Source organism: Urocampus carinirostris, chromosome 2, assembly GCF_059441175.1.
Source record: "Urocampus carinirostris isolate Australia breed hairy pipefish chromosome 2, RoL_Ucar_1.0, whole genome shotgun sequence".
Classification (NCBI taxonomy): domain Eukaryota; kingdom Metazoa; phylum Chordata; class Actinopteri; order Syngnathiformes; family Syngnathidae; genus Urocampus; species Urocampus carinirostris.
The window spans coordinates 1,818,404-1,836,172 of NC_142350.1; the positions used below are offsets into that span (position 1 = coordinate 1,818,404).

General features: G+C 40.9%; 1 protein-coding gene across 3 annotated transcripts; it reads left to right on the forward strand.

Moving 5' to 3' along the window:
- Positions 1 to 1,683: 1,683 nt before the first annotated feature.
- Positions 1,684 to 12,992, forward strand: tmem200b (transmembrane protein 200B). Of its 3 annotated transcripts, XM_088328283.1 has the most exons (3): positions 1,684 to 1,843; positions 7,771 to 7,817; positions 10,451 to 12,992. In XM_088328283.1, exons 1-3 carry the CDS (start codon positions 1,810 to 1,812, stop codon positions 11,615 to 11,617), a joined length of 1,248 nt encoding a protein of 415 aa, XP_088184409.1. In that variant the 5' UTR covers positions 1,684 to 1,809; the 3' UTR covers positions 11,618 to 12,992. The 3 variants fall into 3 exon arrangements, with proteins under 3 accessions (XP_088184409.1, XP_088184410.1, XP_088184411.1); XM_088328284.1 differs by lacking the exon at positions 7,771 to 7,817 and having other exon boundaries at positions 1,692 to 1,843; XM_088328285.1 differs by lacking the exons at positions 1,684 to 1,843; positions 7,771 to 7,817 and adding an exon at positions 9,148 to 9,173.
- The last annotated feature ends 4,777 nt before the right edge of the window (positions 12,993 to 17,769 follow it).

A 17,769-nucleotide genomic window follows, 5' to 3' on the forward strand; every position in this document is an offset into this window, starting at 1 on the left:
GAATAAAATTGAATAGAATAAAATAGAATGGGCTTGGTGATTGGCTGGATTGACTTTGAAAAGGCTTCCGTAGCTCTTGTAAATCACACATTGATCGCTGGAGCTAAGCAACTCTTCTAAAACGCTAAACAAAATAGAATAGAATAGAATAGAATAGAATAGAATAGAATAGAATAGAATAGTCCATCTGATCGCCACATTTGACTTGTGTGGCTCCTGCGATTTATGTTTTGACCGCTTGAGAGGGACTGTCAGGAAACGGGCCGGGAAGCAGGAAGTCGGAACTCATATGCGTAAATGATCTGTCACTTTAATTAGGAAAGAAAAGTTGTCCAACACTCAAACGGACCAAAAACAAAAAAAAACAGGTTCAAAGGCAATCAAAATTACAAACTAAGCACTACTCTGATCAAACAGGCATTAACTGGTCATCAACAAGGTAAAGCAATGATCTCACAACGGGCAGTCCCAAAAGGAGCGTTCAAGTACTCCAAAAGCAATCAGTCCAATGCGTCTCAGCCGGTGGCGAGGGGCGGGGCCAGCTGGGCGCCATGACAACGGTGCAGGACATGACAGGGACGATCCATCTCAGCAGGGCCAATTTGCAGCTACAATGGCAAATTGTTCCACAAATGTGTCTTGTTTTATTTCTATGAAACCTTTTATTATTATTATTATTATTGTTATTATTGTTATTATTATTATTATTATTATTATTATTCCATCCATCCATTATCTGCACCGCTTATCCTCAGTAGGGTCGGGTAGGTGCTGGAGCCCATCCCAGCTATCTTCGGGCAGTGGGCAGGGGACACCCTGAACTGGTTGCCAGCCAGTCGCAGGGCACACAGGGACAGACAATTCGCTCACTCATTCAAACCTAAGGACAATTTGGACCGGCCAATATACCTGACCAGTTAATGCCTGTTTTTGGAATGTGGGAGGAAACCGTAGTGCCCGGAGGAAACCCACGCAAGCACGGGGAGAACATGCACACTCCACACAGGAGGTTTGATCTCAAGACCTCAGAACTGTGCCGCACACGCGCTAACCACTGCGCCGCCGTGCTACCCATTATTATTATTACTATTATTATTATAATTATTATTATTATTATTAACATAAATCCAAATGTCTGGTGTGTAAAGACAATGCTGCGAATTTAGTGAAAAAAGTTTATGATGCAGCATCAAAAAATAACACTACAGAAAGGAGAACTACAAATGTACCTGAGTGCAGTCTACCACATGATGGCACCAAAGTGTGGAACAACAGAATTTCGTCCATGTGATTGGTCCTGGAAAGAAAGAAATGCAAAAGTAGAAAACAGTGCTTCCTTATATATCAATATCACAGCAACACAATAATACAACTTAGAACAGGGCTGTCAAACTCATTTGAGATCAGAGGCCACATAGAAGAAAATGCACTTTCAAGAAGGCCATACCAGTGGAGCAGTGAGAGAGAGAGAGAGAAATGGAGAGATAGAGAAATTGGGTAAACATGACTTGACTTAAAGAAGGAAAGAAAAAGTAAATCAGAATTTTAAAAAAAGTTATTGAACCAATCACTTTTGCCTTCAAAATAGGAAAAAAAAAACATCCGGACTAAAACCGGCTTATGATTGGTAGAGAGCCGGCTTATAGAATCGTTTCGTTCGCAAACGACACTACTCACTGTAGGCAGAGCGAGGGAGCGGGACTTGACGGCAATCTTGGCCGGGCACTGCGGAGAAGATGCAGGCAGGGGCTAAGAGGGTCTCTCCGGCGTCCCCTCACTACCCTACCATCATCTGGCGCCCCTCCAGCAATGAGGAACCTGCGGCGCGCGTGCAACGACACAGGCGAGTTGGCGTGGGCGGACTGTTGCATGCGAGTCCCTGTTCGAGTCCCGGACCAGACCTTCCTTCGTGCACGCGCCTCGCTTGATCTCAAGACTGCAGCGAATGCGCGTCGCCGCGCCCAGCAATGTGCCGCATGTTGCACGGGGAAAAATACATAAGAAACAAACAAGCGCCCTTGGCGCAACTTGGCGGCTCTTGTGCACGTTTTCGGCGCTTTTTGCGCCTATGTCGACCTTCAACTGGTGGCTCATTACGCATGCGCAAAATTAGCATCGCTAGCAGCTTTCATTTGATTTAAGGCTGGGGTCTCAAACACAATTTACCCGGGGCCAGTGGAGCTAGGGTCCAGGTAAGGTGTGGCCAAATCGTTTTCCACAAAAAGTTATTTTTGAAAACATTCAATTAATTTCAAATATCCCTAAAATTCATGACACAAAGTAAGATATTAATATAAACAACATTACATTGTATTTTGTAGTATTTCCGTTGTATTCTCTTTCTTCTCAAAATAAAAGCAAAAAAAAATATGAACGATATCCTTGTTTTTTAAGCACTAAATTTGATCTCTAGTTTTGTATTATTTCTGTAGTAGTATTTTTGTAAGGCTGTAGTAGTATTTTAATAGTATTTCTTATCTGTAGTCTGTGCAGCCCTTTATCGCAAAGCATGACTTAACTTGACTTAATAATGAATATAAAGATAAATCAATCAATCAATCAATCAATCCATAAATTGCCATGGCTTCGCTCAAATGGACAGTGTGCATTATTCATTGCCTTGTTTTATGTAATTCATTTGAAAAAAGAATAGGAATTGAAATAATTAGTAAAAAAAAACTCGAATTAACATATCTATGTGCATTTTATAAACTACTCGTAGGTTGAGAAATTTGCATTGATTTTACATTAAATGAGTGTCCGTCATCTTTTTGCTGTTCTAATTTACCATAAACTACAACAAAAAGATTAGAATCTACTTTTAAATATTCTACACAAACATCCCAATAAACGCTATCATTTACATGTGCTGCACTTTAAGGGCACAGTGTGTATAATTTACCGCCTCTTAATGTATATAATTGTCGGCCATCTTGTTGTTTCGGGTGCCGGAAAAAAACAAAAACGGGCGAAAAACAAGAAAAATTATGCCTTTTTCTTACTTTCAGGCTTTATAGTTTGTATTTATCCTTGTGCTTTGTAGCACTCATTTCCTATAATACAGCCACACCTAGTAGTCAAATAATAGATACTGTCTCTATAATGACATTAAAAATCACATCTTTTTAAGAAATTAATGTAGTTTTATGGTCTCGGTAGTTTATATATTTATGCAATAAATAATACACACTGGGCAGCACGGCGGCGCAGTGGTTAGCGCGTGTGCGGCACAGTTCTAAGGTCTTGGGAACCTCCTGTGTGGGTTCAAATCCAACTACCGGACTTCCTGTGTGGAGTTTGTATGTTCTCCCTGTGCTTGCGTGGGTTTCCTCCGGGCACTCCGGTTTTCTCCCACATTCCAAAGACATGCATTTTCAGATGGATTGGCCGGTCCAAATTGTCCCTAGGTGTGAATGAGCGAGAGAGTTGTATGTCCCTGTGTGCCCTGCGATTGTCTGGCAACCAATTCAGGGTGTCCCCTGCCCACTGCCCGATGATTGCTGGGATGGGCTCCAGCACCCCCGCGACCCTACTAAGGATAAGCGGTGCAGCTAATGAGATAAGATGAGATGAGATAATACACACTGTCCGGTCAACTTTCATATTAAGGTGAGGGCCTCAAACAATCATCCTGAGAGCCACGACTGGCCCCCTGGGCTGCAAATTTGAAACCCCTGATTGGGGGAGTAGAAAAGATAAATGTTGGGTTTCCCAAGGAAAGATATACAGTACTCGTTCCCGGGAAAAATTCTGAGAAAGGATGTAGTTCAAGCCGAACTTTCCCTTTGGTGCTTATTGTTTAATATATATATATATATATATATATATATATATATATATATATATATATATATATATATATATAAATAATCCTTAATGCCCCCAATAAGCAGGTAGTTGCATTGTATGGTTGACGCTGCTATCAGTGTGGGTCTGTGAGTGAATGGGTAAGTGTGAAGCACATTGTAAAGCGCTTTGGAAGGTCTTGATTACTTGAAAAGCGCTATATAAATGCAGACCATTTACATTTACGTTTATATGAATAACCTTTTTGACATTATAGAGTGTAAACAATACTTAAGAAGAGGACTCTTGTTTAAAAATCCAAATTTGTTTTCAATTCCTTGGCAGAGGTCCACGCAAGATCGATTCGACTGATAATATAAGATGTTTGTGGATGCTTTAGGCCCAAGGTCGTTGGTGTTGTTGAAGGACGCCAGTTTTCATCTCTTGTCCTAGCCTTGACTGTAAAATAAGAGGGTGCGTCTCAACAAGTTTTAAATTGGCAGAATATTCGGGACACGGTTATGATATAGATAAAGGCTATATTCTGGCAACAGTGTGTCAGCGACAATGTGAAGCAACTTTTTTCTACATGTTTCTTTTGCGCTGCAATATTTTCCTAAGAGACTGCAGCTGCAGTTACTTACATATCATCGCGGTTGAGAAAGAGAAAGTGTGAATAAGTGAACAAGTGAAAAAGTGAACAAGTGAAAGAAAGAAGGAAAGAAAGAAAGAAAGAAAGAAAGAAAGAAAGAAAGAAAACAAGAGGGCAGGAGAGAGAGGAAGAAAGAGGGAGGGCAAGAGACAGATAAAGTGAAAAAACTAGAATTGTAGAAAAAGAGAGAAATAAGTATAGAAAGAGAGAAAAAGCGAGAAATATGTATAGAAATAGAGAGAGAGAATATAACAAAGAGGGAAATGGAAAATAAGACAAAAAGGGAAAAGCGTGACACAAATGGAGATGAGAAGAAAGAAAGAAAGTTAGAAAGAAAAAGGGACAGAGAAAGAGAGAGAGAAATGGTGATAAGAAAGAGAGAAATAGAGAGAATAAGAGAGAAAGCAAGTGAGAAAGAAGTGAGAAAGAAGATATACAGGGATAAATGAAGAGACAAAGAAAAAGGATGATAAAAAGGAAGTGAGGAAGAAAAAGAAAGATGGAAAGAAAAATATGAATAGAGAGAAAGAGAGGAGAGAAATATGTATATACTGATGGATTTAAACTGTAAATAAGTTATTCTACTGTTGCATACTGTGTTCTATTCTTGCTTAGTGTGCCATTCTCGCCTAGTTCAATAGTAGTAATATTGTTGATACGATAACATGTTGTTGTGAGTTTAAACAAGTGTTGATACGATAACATGTTGTTAGTGAGAACAGGTCACAACTGTTTTTTCTCACTCCCCCTCCCTTTAGCAGAAGAAACCTTATGTAAATTAGGGCGTTCCTAATTTAATAAAAGGCAAGGAAAAGGGAACTGCCAGTTAGAGTGAGTCTGGTAGACTGAAAAGGCAGTCTCCGGTCATTCTCCTTGCAAGTAAGTCATACTCACGGCTCTGTGTCTTCTTTGAGTGCAGGTTTCATTATAAGTGTTGGGGATAACCTAACATTTAATTGGTCCTTCGAGCCGGATTCCAAGATACATGACGATCCCAGCGTGTGAGAGAAGATCCAGGCAAGTCTGTGGCCACAGCATTAAGACCCTTTTCGGGACTGGTCCCTTCCTTACAAGCTGGGATCCGAAGGTTGACGGAAAGTCCAAGGAAACTTTTATTTAAAAAGGGGTATGAGTGTGAAGAATTCAAAACAGAGTTGAGAAAAGAAATCCTGACAATCCTAGGCACTATTAGGTAAAAGAGAAACGTGGCCAGTGAGCCTTAAGACACAGTGAAGTCTTAAGTAAGAGGACAAAGGTTCCTCTCTGTTTAAAAAAGAACTCAAGATAAGTTCTTTACACGGTAACGCGTTAAAAGATAAGACAGTGAAGTCTTAAGTAAAAGAACAAGGGTTAATATGTGTTTAAAAAGAACTCAAGAGAAGTTCTTTGTTCTTCAAAGAGAGTGAAAGTTAGTGTGAAAGAAAATGCATTTACCACTAGGTAATTGTATTTTATACGAAAGCAACAGGGAATAAATGGTGAGCCTTTGTGGATACATGTAGGCAAAAAAAACTCCACCTGAAAAGGTAGAAGTGAGTTTTACTACAAAATGTTATTTTTCTCCATCCAGTTGAAAGAGAAACTCAGTGTTAGAATACAGTAGGTATTGAAAACCACTGAGTCCAAATTTAGTTGTAAAAATGGGAAAGGGGCAAAGTAAAGTAAAACAGAAGCTTTTAGAGGATTTTACATGCAAAGAAAGGAAAGTCATTCGAAAGGAAGATGCCTCAGCGATAGAACCCCTATGTTACTGGATAAAACAATATGACTTTAATGGGAAGTTCTCTACAGCAGGCATTAGAGAACTGCAACAAAAAAATAAGAAACCTAAATCACCAAATTTTGTCAAATTAATTAGAAGTTCTTTTGTCTGGGCCCTGTGTTTGTCTTATTTGTTATATGTTTGTCTGTCTTACTCGTCAAAAAGAAAGAAAAAACAACTCAGAAAATTGTGTTTTTAAAAGTCAAAAAGTACGCTTTCAAAAGAGCTGAGATTGTTTAAAAAAGTGACATTTGAGAAGAATTGATAGAACAGATAAAAAGGAGTGGAAAAAAGTGGATTTTTTGAGAAATTGGTTTTCACCATAGGGGTGTTCAACATGGGCACCGGGGGCCACGGATTAGGAAAAATATGAGTGAGTGATTTTTAGATGCGTTAAATCAAGATAATGCCAGAATAATACCAAAAAAGCTAAAATATTCCTGTTTTCAGTTCAAAATTGGTAAATTAAGGACTGGGAAGACTAGGAAAAATCTAATTGAGTGAATTGGAATAGATTAGTTTGAGATAAAGGCATTTTTATACAAAAATATTGAAAAAGCGTTAATAAATACTTTCTTTTCAATGAATATGGAGGAAAAATGTATTGATTGGAATACAAATGAGTAATATAACTCGTTGTAGATCAATATACCGTATTTTCCGCACTATAAAGCGCACCTAAAAGCCTTTATTTTTTTCAAAAGCTGACCATGCGCCTTATAATACAGTGCGCCTTATTTATGGATCAACATTAAGTTTTCCAACTAACTTGCAGCCGTCGACTAGATTTTCCCCCGAACGCCAAGTAGTCCGCGGTGTATGCTGGGATTTATTTACCGGCGTTTCATTGGCTAACCAATGTGTCAATCATCATTTGAATCGATCACTATTGGCTAAAGTTATTCGGAGGTCAAGGGGCGGATCCTTTTTATCATTTACAGGCTGGCATTGGCTTGAACAGCAAAACAAAGGCTGCAATTGGCCGAAAAAGATGTGTCAATCATCAGTTGAATCGATCACTATTGGCTAAAGTTATTCGGAGGTCAAGAGGCGGATCCTTTTTATCATTTACAGGCTGGCATTGGCTTAAACGCCAAAACAAAGCCTGCAATTGGCCGAAAAATGTCACGGAATGGAAGGGGTGACCGGACCAGAACGGAGGCAGGAGGCAGGAAGGGAGAACTCAATTGCATGACGATCCAAAACTTTTATTTACCAAAATAAAAGTTGTCCATAACTCGGGGACAAGACAGAACAAACAGGTTTTAACAAAACGTGCAAACACAGGCTTCTTCCAACTCAACAAAACAGGACAAGGCATAACAGAACGGACAATGTGTATATAATGAGCCAGCACCCGCAAAGCCCACCATCCAGCCTTAAATAGCAGACACGCGATTAGTTCAACTGCTTCAGCTGGTGCCCAGGGGGCGGGGCAGACCGGTCGCCAAGGCGACCATGACAGAAAAAGATGGATGCGTATAGCACGTGGCTGACGGCACACAGAAAGCATTTTTTTCTATTCTGTATTTGTAATTATTTTATTCTCCTGGATTTACTGCACTCACAGATATAAGAGGACATTGGCTGCACATTATTATGAAGACAACGACTTCGGTGAGCTACTCCGGGTTTTATATTGTCCCTGTATCTTTTTCTTGCATAAATAGAACTGGTATAGGCAAACAAATGGGTAAATGAAATTATACACAATGCAGTGCAAGCTGTAGGTATCAACTTCACACCTCAGTCTCGAAGTGACATCTGGTGGTGGTGTGGAGATGATAAGCTATTTGATAGACTACCTAGATTTGATAGCATCGGAGTACCCAGAGTAGTACCTGAAGAGTATAAGTTAGCAGACCAAATAGCAGCAGGATTTGAATCACTTCTCTGTTGGTGGTGCACTATTAATATAAATGTAGACAGAATCAACTACATCCACTATAACGTGCAGAGACTGGGCAACCATACTGAAAAAGGATTCTCCGCCATCCACGAGCAGTTGTCAGCTACCTCCCTTATGGCTTTCCAAAATAGAATTGCTGTTGACATGCTGTTAGCAGAAAAAGGAGGAGTCTGTGCCATATTTGGTGATCGGTGCTGCACGTTCATTCCTAATAATACAGCAGCTGACGGGAGTCTCACCAAAGCTTTGGAAGGACTCAGGTCCCTTAACAGCAAAATGAAAGACCATTCTGGAGTTGACACACCAATGTGGGACAGGTTTGGGGACATGTTTGGTAGATACAAACAACTGGTGTTGTCTATTCTCATGTCAAAGGCTGTATTTACAGCTATCCTCACCTTATGTGGATGTTGTTGTATCCCTTGCATTACAGTTTTATGCACCAGAATGATTACCACTGCTATACAGCCTGTTAAAACAGAGGTATCAGAAATGTATGCACTTCTCACCCCAAATGGTGAAGCTCAGAAAGACAGTAACGATGATGATGCTTCCTTACATTTTCCAGATCTTTTTTCAGATCTTTTTGACTACGGTGAACCAGACGACGACAACACGAACGTTTAACCTCTGAGTGTAACATGAGTACTACAACATGATTCTGTAACTGAAAATCGAGAAAATAAGTTATTGGATGACAATAAGAAATAGTGCAAAGTGAATACACAGGTCGGAAATGATGGATTTAAACTGTAAATAAGTTATTCTACTGTTGCATACTCTGTTCTATTCTTGCTTAGTGTGCCATTCTCGCCTAGTTCAGTAATAGTAATATTGTTGATACAATAACATGTTGTTGTGAGTTTAAACAGGTGTTGATACGATAACATGTTATTAGTGAAAACAGGTCATAATTGTTTTTTCTCACTCCCCCTTCCTTTAGCAGAAGAAACCTTATGTAAATTAGGGTGTTCCTAATTTAATAAAAGGCAAGGAAAAGGGGACGGCCAGTTAGAGTGAGTCTAATAGACTGTAAAGGCAGTCTCCGGTCATTCTCCTTTCAAGTAAGTCATACTCACGGCTCTGTGTCTTCTTTGAGTGCAGGTTTTATTCTAAGTGTTGGGGATAACCTAACATATACGTATATATAGAGAGAATGGGAGAACAAAAGAAGGAGAGAAAGAGACGATTTGATAAAAACAAAGATAGAATCTGGCAATATTCTGTCAGCAATACTTTGAAGCAACCTTATAGTACATTTTTCGGAGGCCTTGCAAAAAGTCCACAGGAGACAGCAGCTGCATTCTTCTGCATGTCATTGCAGTTTTACTTCAAATTTAAAACCATTTATGGTAAAAGCTTATATACTATATACTAACTGCTGATGACTTCATGTACAGTATGTTATTTTGTGTGGTGGAGTTTCCTTTGGGCTTAAATTGCAGAGGTGAAACTTCTGTAATGAAATGAGATATCATCAATTCCAAGGTTCCTCAAAAGCTGTGCTAAGGAACCCACTGGTAAACATTTCCTGAAACCTACCGAAAAAGAACCCAATCAAATAATGACTTGTAAACTTTCCAAACCAGACAAGTGGTTTTAATTATTTCTGCACATGTGCGCTCACGTCCTTGACGAGGTCAGCAAAACTGTGCCAGAACCCAATCGGACCCATCAGACAGATTGCCACCTCCATGTGTCAACAGTTCAAACGTCTAATTTGTGAATCTGTTGGCAAGTGGTTGAGCATCGTTCCACTTGCGCATGATGTGACCAATTCAAAATACAGTGGGACCTCGCTACTTCGCGGTTCGACGTTCGCGGCTTCAGAGCTTCGCGGTCTGTAATGGTTAAAAAAAAAAAAATACTAATTTAAAAAATATATATTTTTTTCTTTTTTCAAGGGTCGTGCTCCTTCGCAGATTTTCACTTTTTGCGGGTGGTTTTGTTCCCCTTTAACCGGGTCTAAAAAATTAAAAAAATTAAAAATAATAGTTTTTTTTTGTTTGTTTTTTTTTTTTGAAGGTGCGCCGCTACTTCGCGGATTTTTACTTATTGCGGGTGGTTTTGGTCCCCATTAACCGCGATAACCGAGGTCTTACTGTAGAGTAAATCACCCTCTGAAAACTCATGGTCAGACTGCGGTGGCATCTGTCCTTTAGTCGTATGTCCGCCGTCCGTCTGTCTCAGTCCTTCAGTCATTTGTCGTTTATCCGTCTCTGTTCCAGCTTTTTCGACTCGTTTCCGTTCGGGTCTAAAGAATTTTCTAAATCTTTTCAAACTTTCAACTTAGCTGTTGCTGCTCTAAATGTTCCCTATTTCTTCTTTTCTGCCTTTGAAGGCCTGTGACCGGCGTCCATTGGAGCCAAGCTCTGGCATGACAAGCCAAAAGATGGCAGGGGTCACGTCATTGTCCCGATCGCGGCGGCGGAGGCTCAAATTTACATTGTGGGGGCGAAAGAAGAAGAAGGACGGCGGAGTCCGGGGCAAGCTCCGCCTCCACTCCATCGCCGGCGCCTTTTTGGTGCTGGGCATCATGGTGGTGGTGGCAGGTAGTGCCCTGGCCATGGCAGGTTACCGAATGTCTCGTCTGTCGGCCCCAGGGGGCCAGGTTGCATCCGAATCCCGGGGATCTTGGGGCTCGGGGGCCAAGGGCTTTCTGTGGTCGGTTGGCACCAGCCACTGTGAACGTATGAAGCTGCTGGGTCCAGTCATCATGGGGGTGGGCCTGTTCATCCTCATCTGCGCCAACACAGTCTTGTACGAGAACAGAGACAGAGAGACTCGGATGCTGCTGGCCCACATGCGCAGCGTCATTTGCTCCGTGTCTGCAGCCGTGCCCTCGGCGGACATCCGAGACGTGGCTGGTGCTAGAGGGCGCTGCGTGGATAGTTTGCCGGCCAACCAACTCGGCAGCTTATGCCGGGTGGAGTCAGCGAGAGGCGACCCCCTCCTGCAGTTGAGACTCACTGCCGGGCAGACGGAGGGCGAGCAAAGCGTATATCAGGAGGAAGTCCTGCAGACAGAAGTCTTCCATCATAACGAGTACACAAACACTGATCGGCAGGACTCGACGTCCCTGCTGAAAGCCGACCCCGGTTTGGACACGCCCATCGGCGGCACTCCCAGGAAGCTCCATCGCTACCTGATGTCTGCAAGCTCCATGTCCACCCTGGTGGTAGACGAGGTAAACCATCTAGCCGCCCAACCTCGACGCTGCCAAAGTCTGAGCTGCAGGACTAAACCGCACTCTGCGACTGGTCTTTTGTCAGCGACAAAAGCACGAAACAGAGATCCACCGGAACCTCTTTCACAAGTTATGATCAACAAACCAGTGGAGGTCGTGGGTGAGCGGCCACACCAAAGCTGGCCTCATCTTGATCTGGGCATTGGCCGAAGATACCTGAAGCTGGAGAACAAAGAGGAATCTGTGGACAAACTGTTAGACCAATTAGAACACCAAAGTTCTCATTGGGATCAGAGTTTTGGGTCTGGGCCTTTCCAGTGAGAAATATCTGAAGAGACGTTCATCTACCGGGAGTAATCTCTTCTTTTCAATACCAAAATTGTATCAGCAATCTTCCAGAACTGAACGTTCGGATATCATTCGTGTCTGACAGGGGTAAAAGGTATAAGCAAGTTTTGGTGTTGCAGTCCTCCTTTGGATTAAAGGACCAAATAAGCATGGAAACAGGACATGCCTAGATCCCGTCAGACCAATAAAAACGATGCATGTCGGTCGTGTAAGTTCTGTCTAAGTACCTGTGCCCAAGCGTGTCTCTGTTTGTCGTCTGTATAAGCTAAAGCTAGTTAAGGTAACTCGGTTACAGCTCCCATTTCTATTGGTCAGACACATTCATGTATTCATCTAATCAATTAATATTGTCATTTTCAAGAGGATGTCAGTGGCGGGAAACCTTGACAGTTCTAGTTGTTATCGTTCCACCTGGATAACGATGACGTCATTTGTTTTTGTAATTCCAATCACTCAAGACAATTTAGAAAACTCTGAAATCCTGATCGGGTCAGTGTACTTTGTTTGAGCCCCCTCGTCCTCATTTTGGTGGTTAAACTAAGGCTTGAGAGCCAAGTAGTCATAAAGTCCAATCTGCTAGTTGCAGTGACACAATGTTTGGAGGCCGGTTGCTATAACAGAATCAGCAATAGGACCGTTGCTGATTGCAGCAACAAGACGCATTGTCTCACATCATTCATAGAGGGGGACGGGGGTCCTAAAAAAGGGAGGGGTGCGTCCTAGTCCCAAACTCACTCGACCTCAAGTAAAATTGTGCGCACTATTGTGCGTACAAAACCAAACAGCCTTTGGCAAATAGAGTGACGTCATCGGAGGGAGGGGGCAGTATGAATCATATTCTGACTATAATGCCCCCCCCCTGCTCCCTTCTGCTCCCTTTAACTCGTGTGCAGATGTGACCTCCTCGTCTTTCTGTGCTCGTTTTGTGTTCTGAACGTCCTACAAGCAATATTCCGCAACAATCAATGACCGTCTCTTGTCTTTTTCTTCTTTTCGTCCTTTTTGTCTCCTTGGTCATATGCGTGTAGAACAGAAGTCGTGAACCTATGGCTCGCGAGCTATATATGTCTCTTTTCATCAGTACCAGGGTTGGGTAGGGTTACTTTAACTTGATTACTTTCAATTACTTTTGGATTACTCCAATACCAAATATGCTAATTAAAGACAAAAGAAACTTAATATGAATAAAGTTATGACTCACAACACGTGGTAAGCTTTCTCTACTGGTTTTGATCTCTTTGATTTCCGGCAAAACATAAAATGCGGCAGAAACAAAATGAAAATAAATCCAAACAGCTTGCCAACATCATTTTCGCCTCTCCATGTATTATTCCGTTACTCCCCAAGCCTGCACAAAATTTAGTAATCTTATTCATATTTAGTTTCTTTTGTCTTTTATTAGCATATTTGGTATTGGAGTAATCCAAAAGTAATTCAAAGTAATCAAGTTAAAGTAACCCTACCCAACCCTGATCAGTACATATGGCTTGGAGATTAAATGAAACTCATGCAAACCTCATCAATAGCGCTTTGATTCTGAATGAGGGAGTGTGGAGTCCAGCACGCACATAGCCGACGTAGCACCAATAGTTGTTTAGAATCCGTCTAGTATATGAAAAGCATAGTCTCCACTACAGTTTACAGTTTAGTTTGTACGTCGCTAAGGAATCCTTTATATGGAAGCTCATTAAACAATTTGGGTTCAATGTTGAGATACTTTATGATGAAACCACAAATAAGTAAACACCCAGAAACTATTATTTCTTGCTATTATGGTTCTTTTGGTCAAAAAGGTTACCAACTCCTGGTGTAGAACCTCAGATTTTGTGAGTGTTGAGGGGGAGGGGATCTCCCGGCTGCGGAGCCGGCAATTTTTTGCCTCCTTCTGGTGTTTTTCTACTTGTACGTAGGCAGGAATGCGCTCCCTCGTGTGCCCCTCGATTTAGTCGACGCTTTCTAAGAAGGCTCCTGGGTTTGCAACGCCTCATAAAGTTGGGAATGATTTAAGACAGTGAAAAATGGACCAGTGTCCACTTTCATATTAGCTTGTGCTAATTAATGCTATCTAGATCAATGTTTTTCAACCAGTGTGTCAGGGCACACCGGTGTACAGTGAGACCTTGATTAGTGTGCTGCGAGAAATTGATGCATTTAATCTTTGCAAAAAAAGCATGCGATTGTTCAGTAACTTCGATTTCTTCCAGTCATCAGGCGAGTAACTGTAACGTTCATCAATATCAGTAGGTGGCAGCAGATTGCTATTTTTTTACATTCCTTTTATGTACTTATCATATGCTCATGAGGGGAAGCCACGGCAGCTGAGCGGTTAGTGTATACGCGGCAGAGTTCTGAGGACATGGGTTCAAATCCAGCTACCAGCATTCCTGTGTGGAGTTTGCAAGTTCTACCTGTGCTTGCATGGGTGTCTTCTGGACACTTCGGTTTCCTCCCACATTCTAAAAACATTGGCTGGTCCAAATTGTCCCTAGGTGTGGACAGGCGAACGAGTTGTCTGTCTCTTGACTGGCTGGCAACCAATTTAGGGTGTCCCCTGATCACTGCCCAAAAGATAGTTGAAATGTGCTCCACCATCCTCGTGACCTTACTGAGGATAAACAGTGCAGATGATGGACGGATGCTCTTAAGGTAGTACAGGGAAATACATTTAATAATTTTTCAAAATAAAAACAATACGTTTATAATTTACTAGTCACTCAAAATAAGGAGAGAAGACATCAATGGATTTTGACCTTGCAACGAGAACAAAGAAGTAGCCTTCAAATAAGGAAGTCTGACCTGATCTAAAGCCCTTCTGCCGAGCCCTTTTTTATTAAATGTTTTTAAAGAAGTTTGCAAAAAATTGGCAATAATACATCAAATAATGTAAAAACCTTGAGCGTGAATTTGCTGATTTTATTGTATACTTCAATATTTTATGAAAAAGAAAGAAAAAAATTGATGGTTGTAAAGGAATTCTCTAGCTCGTACTTTTTGTTCATTTTCAGTAATATTTTAGTTTTTTGTTGTTATGTTTGTTGTCTGTTATGTTACAAAAAAATACGGCGTCTGACCAACTTAACAAGCCACCAGGGAACCTTACCGAGCCAGCGTTCGAGCCTCATCAAATCGGTGCAACCCAGCCAGCGACCTCAAAGAAAGTCTCCAGCCACGAGCAGCCCATACGGCTTCAACACACTGCATCCTGTAGTCTACCTCCTGACGGGGTTTCCAGCTTTGAGGATTCCTCACCGTTTACCGCAGAGGAAACCAAGCCTGGGCATTCACCTTCATCGAACCAAAACCACAGTCCATCTCATGATGCTAGGTATCGGTATTGGTGTGACGTTAAGGGGGAATTCCATTCAATTACAATAACGTAAAATTAAGGCGACCATGGTTTTTTATTTAATGGTGCCAGTTAAGATCTTAACTTTTATATTTCTTTGTTTTATTTTTTTATTCTTGCTTTGTTTGGTGTTCTATTCAAGTTTTTTTCTCTCGATGATTAGTCAAAGAAAACTCCATATATCCAAGACTGTGTGTGTCTTGATTAAGTATATTGAACTATCAAAATGGCAAAAAAAGTTTCTTGAAGTTGTGTCTAGCCACCCTTCAGAACAACTACAAAGGTTTTTCATCCGTATTTCCCGAAATAATGATCCAAAAACATATGTGGTGCCCCGAAAAGGCGAGACGAGTTTGAAAAAAATACACTCTGCTCTTTAAATTCACCCATATCTGCTCCAGAAGGGGTCTGGAGGCTTTTTGACACAACGAGTCATAAAAGCAAAATGTTTTGATTTTTACCACACCAAGTATTTTGAGAAGAAATAAAACAAAACCCGACCCATGCGCTACTGCGCTCTGCGGCCACACACTACTTTTGACCAGCATTAACGATAATGGTGTTGTAAGGGCAGAAAGTTATATTATCCCGTTCCTGAAAATAATAACGCCGTTACGTATTATCCACAACGCTGGGCATCATCTGGCAAGAGTCCAAAGTCGACCTTTACCTTACACGCGGTAGCAGATATCAACTCAATTCTGGCTTTTCATTGTCCGGTAAATAAGACGGCAAAGATTAGCGGCTCAAAGTGACTCAGACTGCGTGACTAAATCCGCATCGGCTCGCTGGGCGCAAAGTCTCTGATCCCGAACAGCAACGTGATGTGACACTCGGGCGTTACGGCGCTGGCGCCATCGCCCTCCGGCGTCTCAGAAACTCGGACTGCCAGATCGACTCGCCGTCACTCCTCTCCGTGCTTGCTAGTCCGACAAACGTCCAATCTGGTCAAACTTCAGACGGAGCATGAGAGTTTGAAATCTCATCCTAGTGCAGGGGTCTTAAAGGTGCCTCCCTAAGGACATTTAAGGTATCCGTGGACATGTTCGGATAATAGCTCACCAGTGCTGGGTCATTGTGTTTTTTCTGTATATTGATTTTTGAAATATGAAATGAAATGGGGCGACAGTAGCTCAGGAGGTAGAGCGCTCATCTTGGGATCAAGGGATCCCAGTTCGAATCCCGGCTCGTCCGTGTTACATGTCGAAGTGTCTTTGGGTAAGACACTGTACCCCTAATACCCCCAATAAGCAGGTTAGCACCTTACATGGCTGCAAGGCCGCTATTGGGAAATGTGGAGCACATTGTAAAGCGCTTTGGGAAGTCATTGACTTGAAAACGCTATATAAATGCAGATCTTTTTTTTTTTAATGCTTCACTGAGTATTTTACCCTATCTTTAATTATTACCGTTGTAATAACATAGTAACGACATAGTAATAACATGTTGTTATTTTATATTTTTATAAGAGGGTGCAAGCCCATGCAAACATTTATATGTTAATAAGAGAACCTTAAAGTCACATCTTAAGTGGACTGGGAGCCAGTGCAAGTTGGCCAATACAGGAGTAATATGCTCAAACCTTTTGGTCTTAGTCAAAAGTCTAGCTGCCGCATTCTGAACCAGCTGCAAACTTTTAATGCTTAGACATCGGGAGACCAGAAAGCAATACATTACAGTATTCAAGCCGAGAAGTAATAAACAAACGTCTGCATCTGATTGGGACAGCATCAAACGAATCTTCGCAATATTACGGAGGTGGTAGAAAGCTATTCTAGTAATATTTTTCACGTGTAACTGAAACGACAGATTAGGATCAAATGTATCACCTAGATTTTTGACCGAGTCACTATGGGTAATATTTCAATTGTCTAGGTTCAGGGTAGTGTTTGAAAACAACTGACGACAGTGAGCTGGACCAATAATCAACTTTTCAGTTTTTTCTGGGTTAAGGCGTAAAAAATTAAGTGACATCCATCTTTGAATCTCAGTAAGGCAAGCCTCCAGATTTCTGCAACTTAAATGTCCATTTTTTTCCAGTGGCACATACAGTTGAGTGTCATCTGCATAGCAATGGATTGCTAATTTTCCAGATTGCCGACAGAAAAAAATAGAAAAAATAAAAACTGAAGAAAAATTGCTAACCCAGTTTCTCCAAAATTCCAATGGATTCGTCTAAATGTCTGTCAGTTTATGTCATATTGCTTTGAATTGGATTTGGTTAGCCAACTTGAGCTTCCTTTTCTATTTGGGATAGAACAGGGGTGGGCAACTAATGAAAATCAGGGGTCGCGTTGAGTTAAAAAAATTGGCCAAGGGGCCCATCCTTGAAGCGGATCCAATTTTTTCCATTATGAATGAATATACATTCAGATATATTCATGATGTATTAAATAATATTTTTTTAATAGATTGGTTTCAATAAATGAGTTTGAAACACTTACAAATTATGCTAAATAATGTATTAGTCCCTGTTTAAAGCACTAAATTGGCTATATAATGATGTAGTATTACTGTAATTGTATTTTTTAGTCTTTTTGTGGTATTTCAGGAGTCAGAATGCTGTATTATTTCTACAGTATTTTTGAAATACCTGTAATACTTTAGTTTTATTATTGTATTTGTGTGGTTTTTCCATAGTCGTATTTTTGTCATATTTCTGTCGTAGCTATAATATTTTTGTATTATTTATGTAGTTGTATTTTTGTAATATTCATGTTATATTATAGTATTACTGTTCAATTTCTTTCATGATATTTCTGTAGTAGTATTTTTGTAT

What these genes read in the sequence shown, in the direction of transcription:
- tmem200b (XM_088328283.1), top strand. Translation starts at nt 1,810, where the DNA reads ATGAGGAACCTGCGGCGCGCGTGCAACGACACAG. An exon ending in GCGCGCGTGCAACGACACAG is followed by an intron (nt 1,844 to 7,770) that starts GCGAGTTGGCGT and finishes CTGCACTCACAG; the next exon opens with ATATAAGAGGACATTGGCTG. An exon ending in TTATGAAGACAACGACTTCG is followed by an intron (nt 7,818 to 10,450) that starts GTGAGCTACTCC and finishes CTGCCTTTGAAG; the next exon opens with GCCTGTGACCGGCGTCCATT.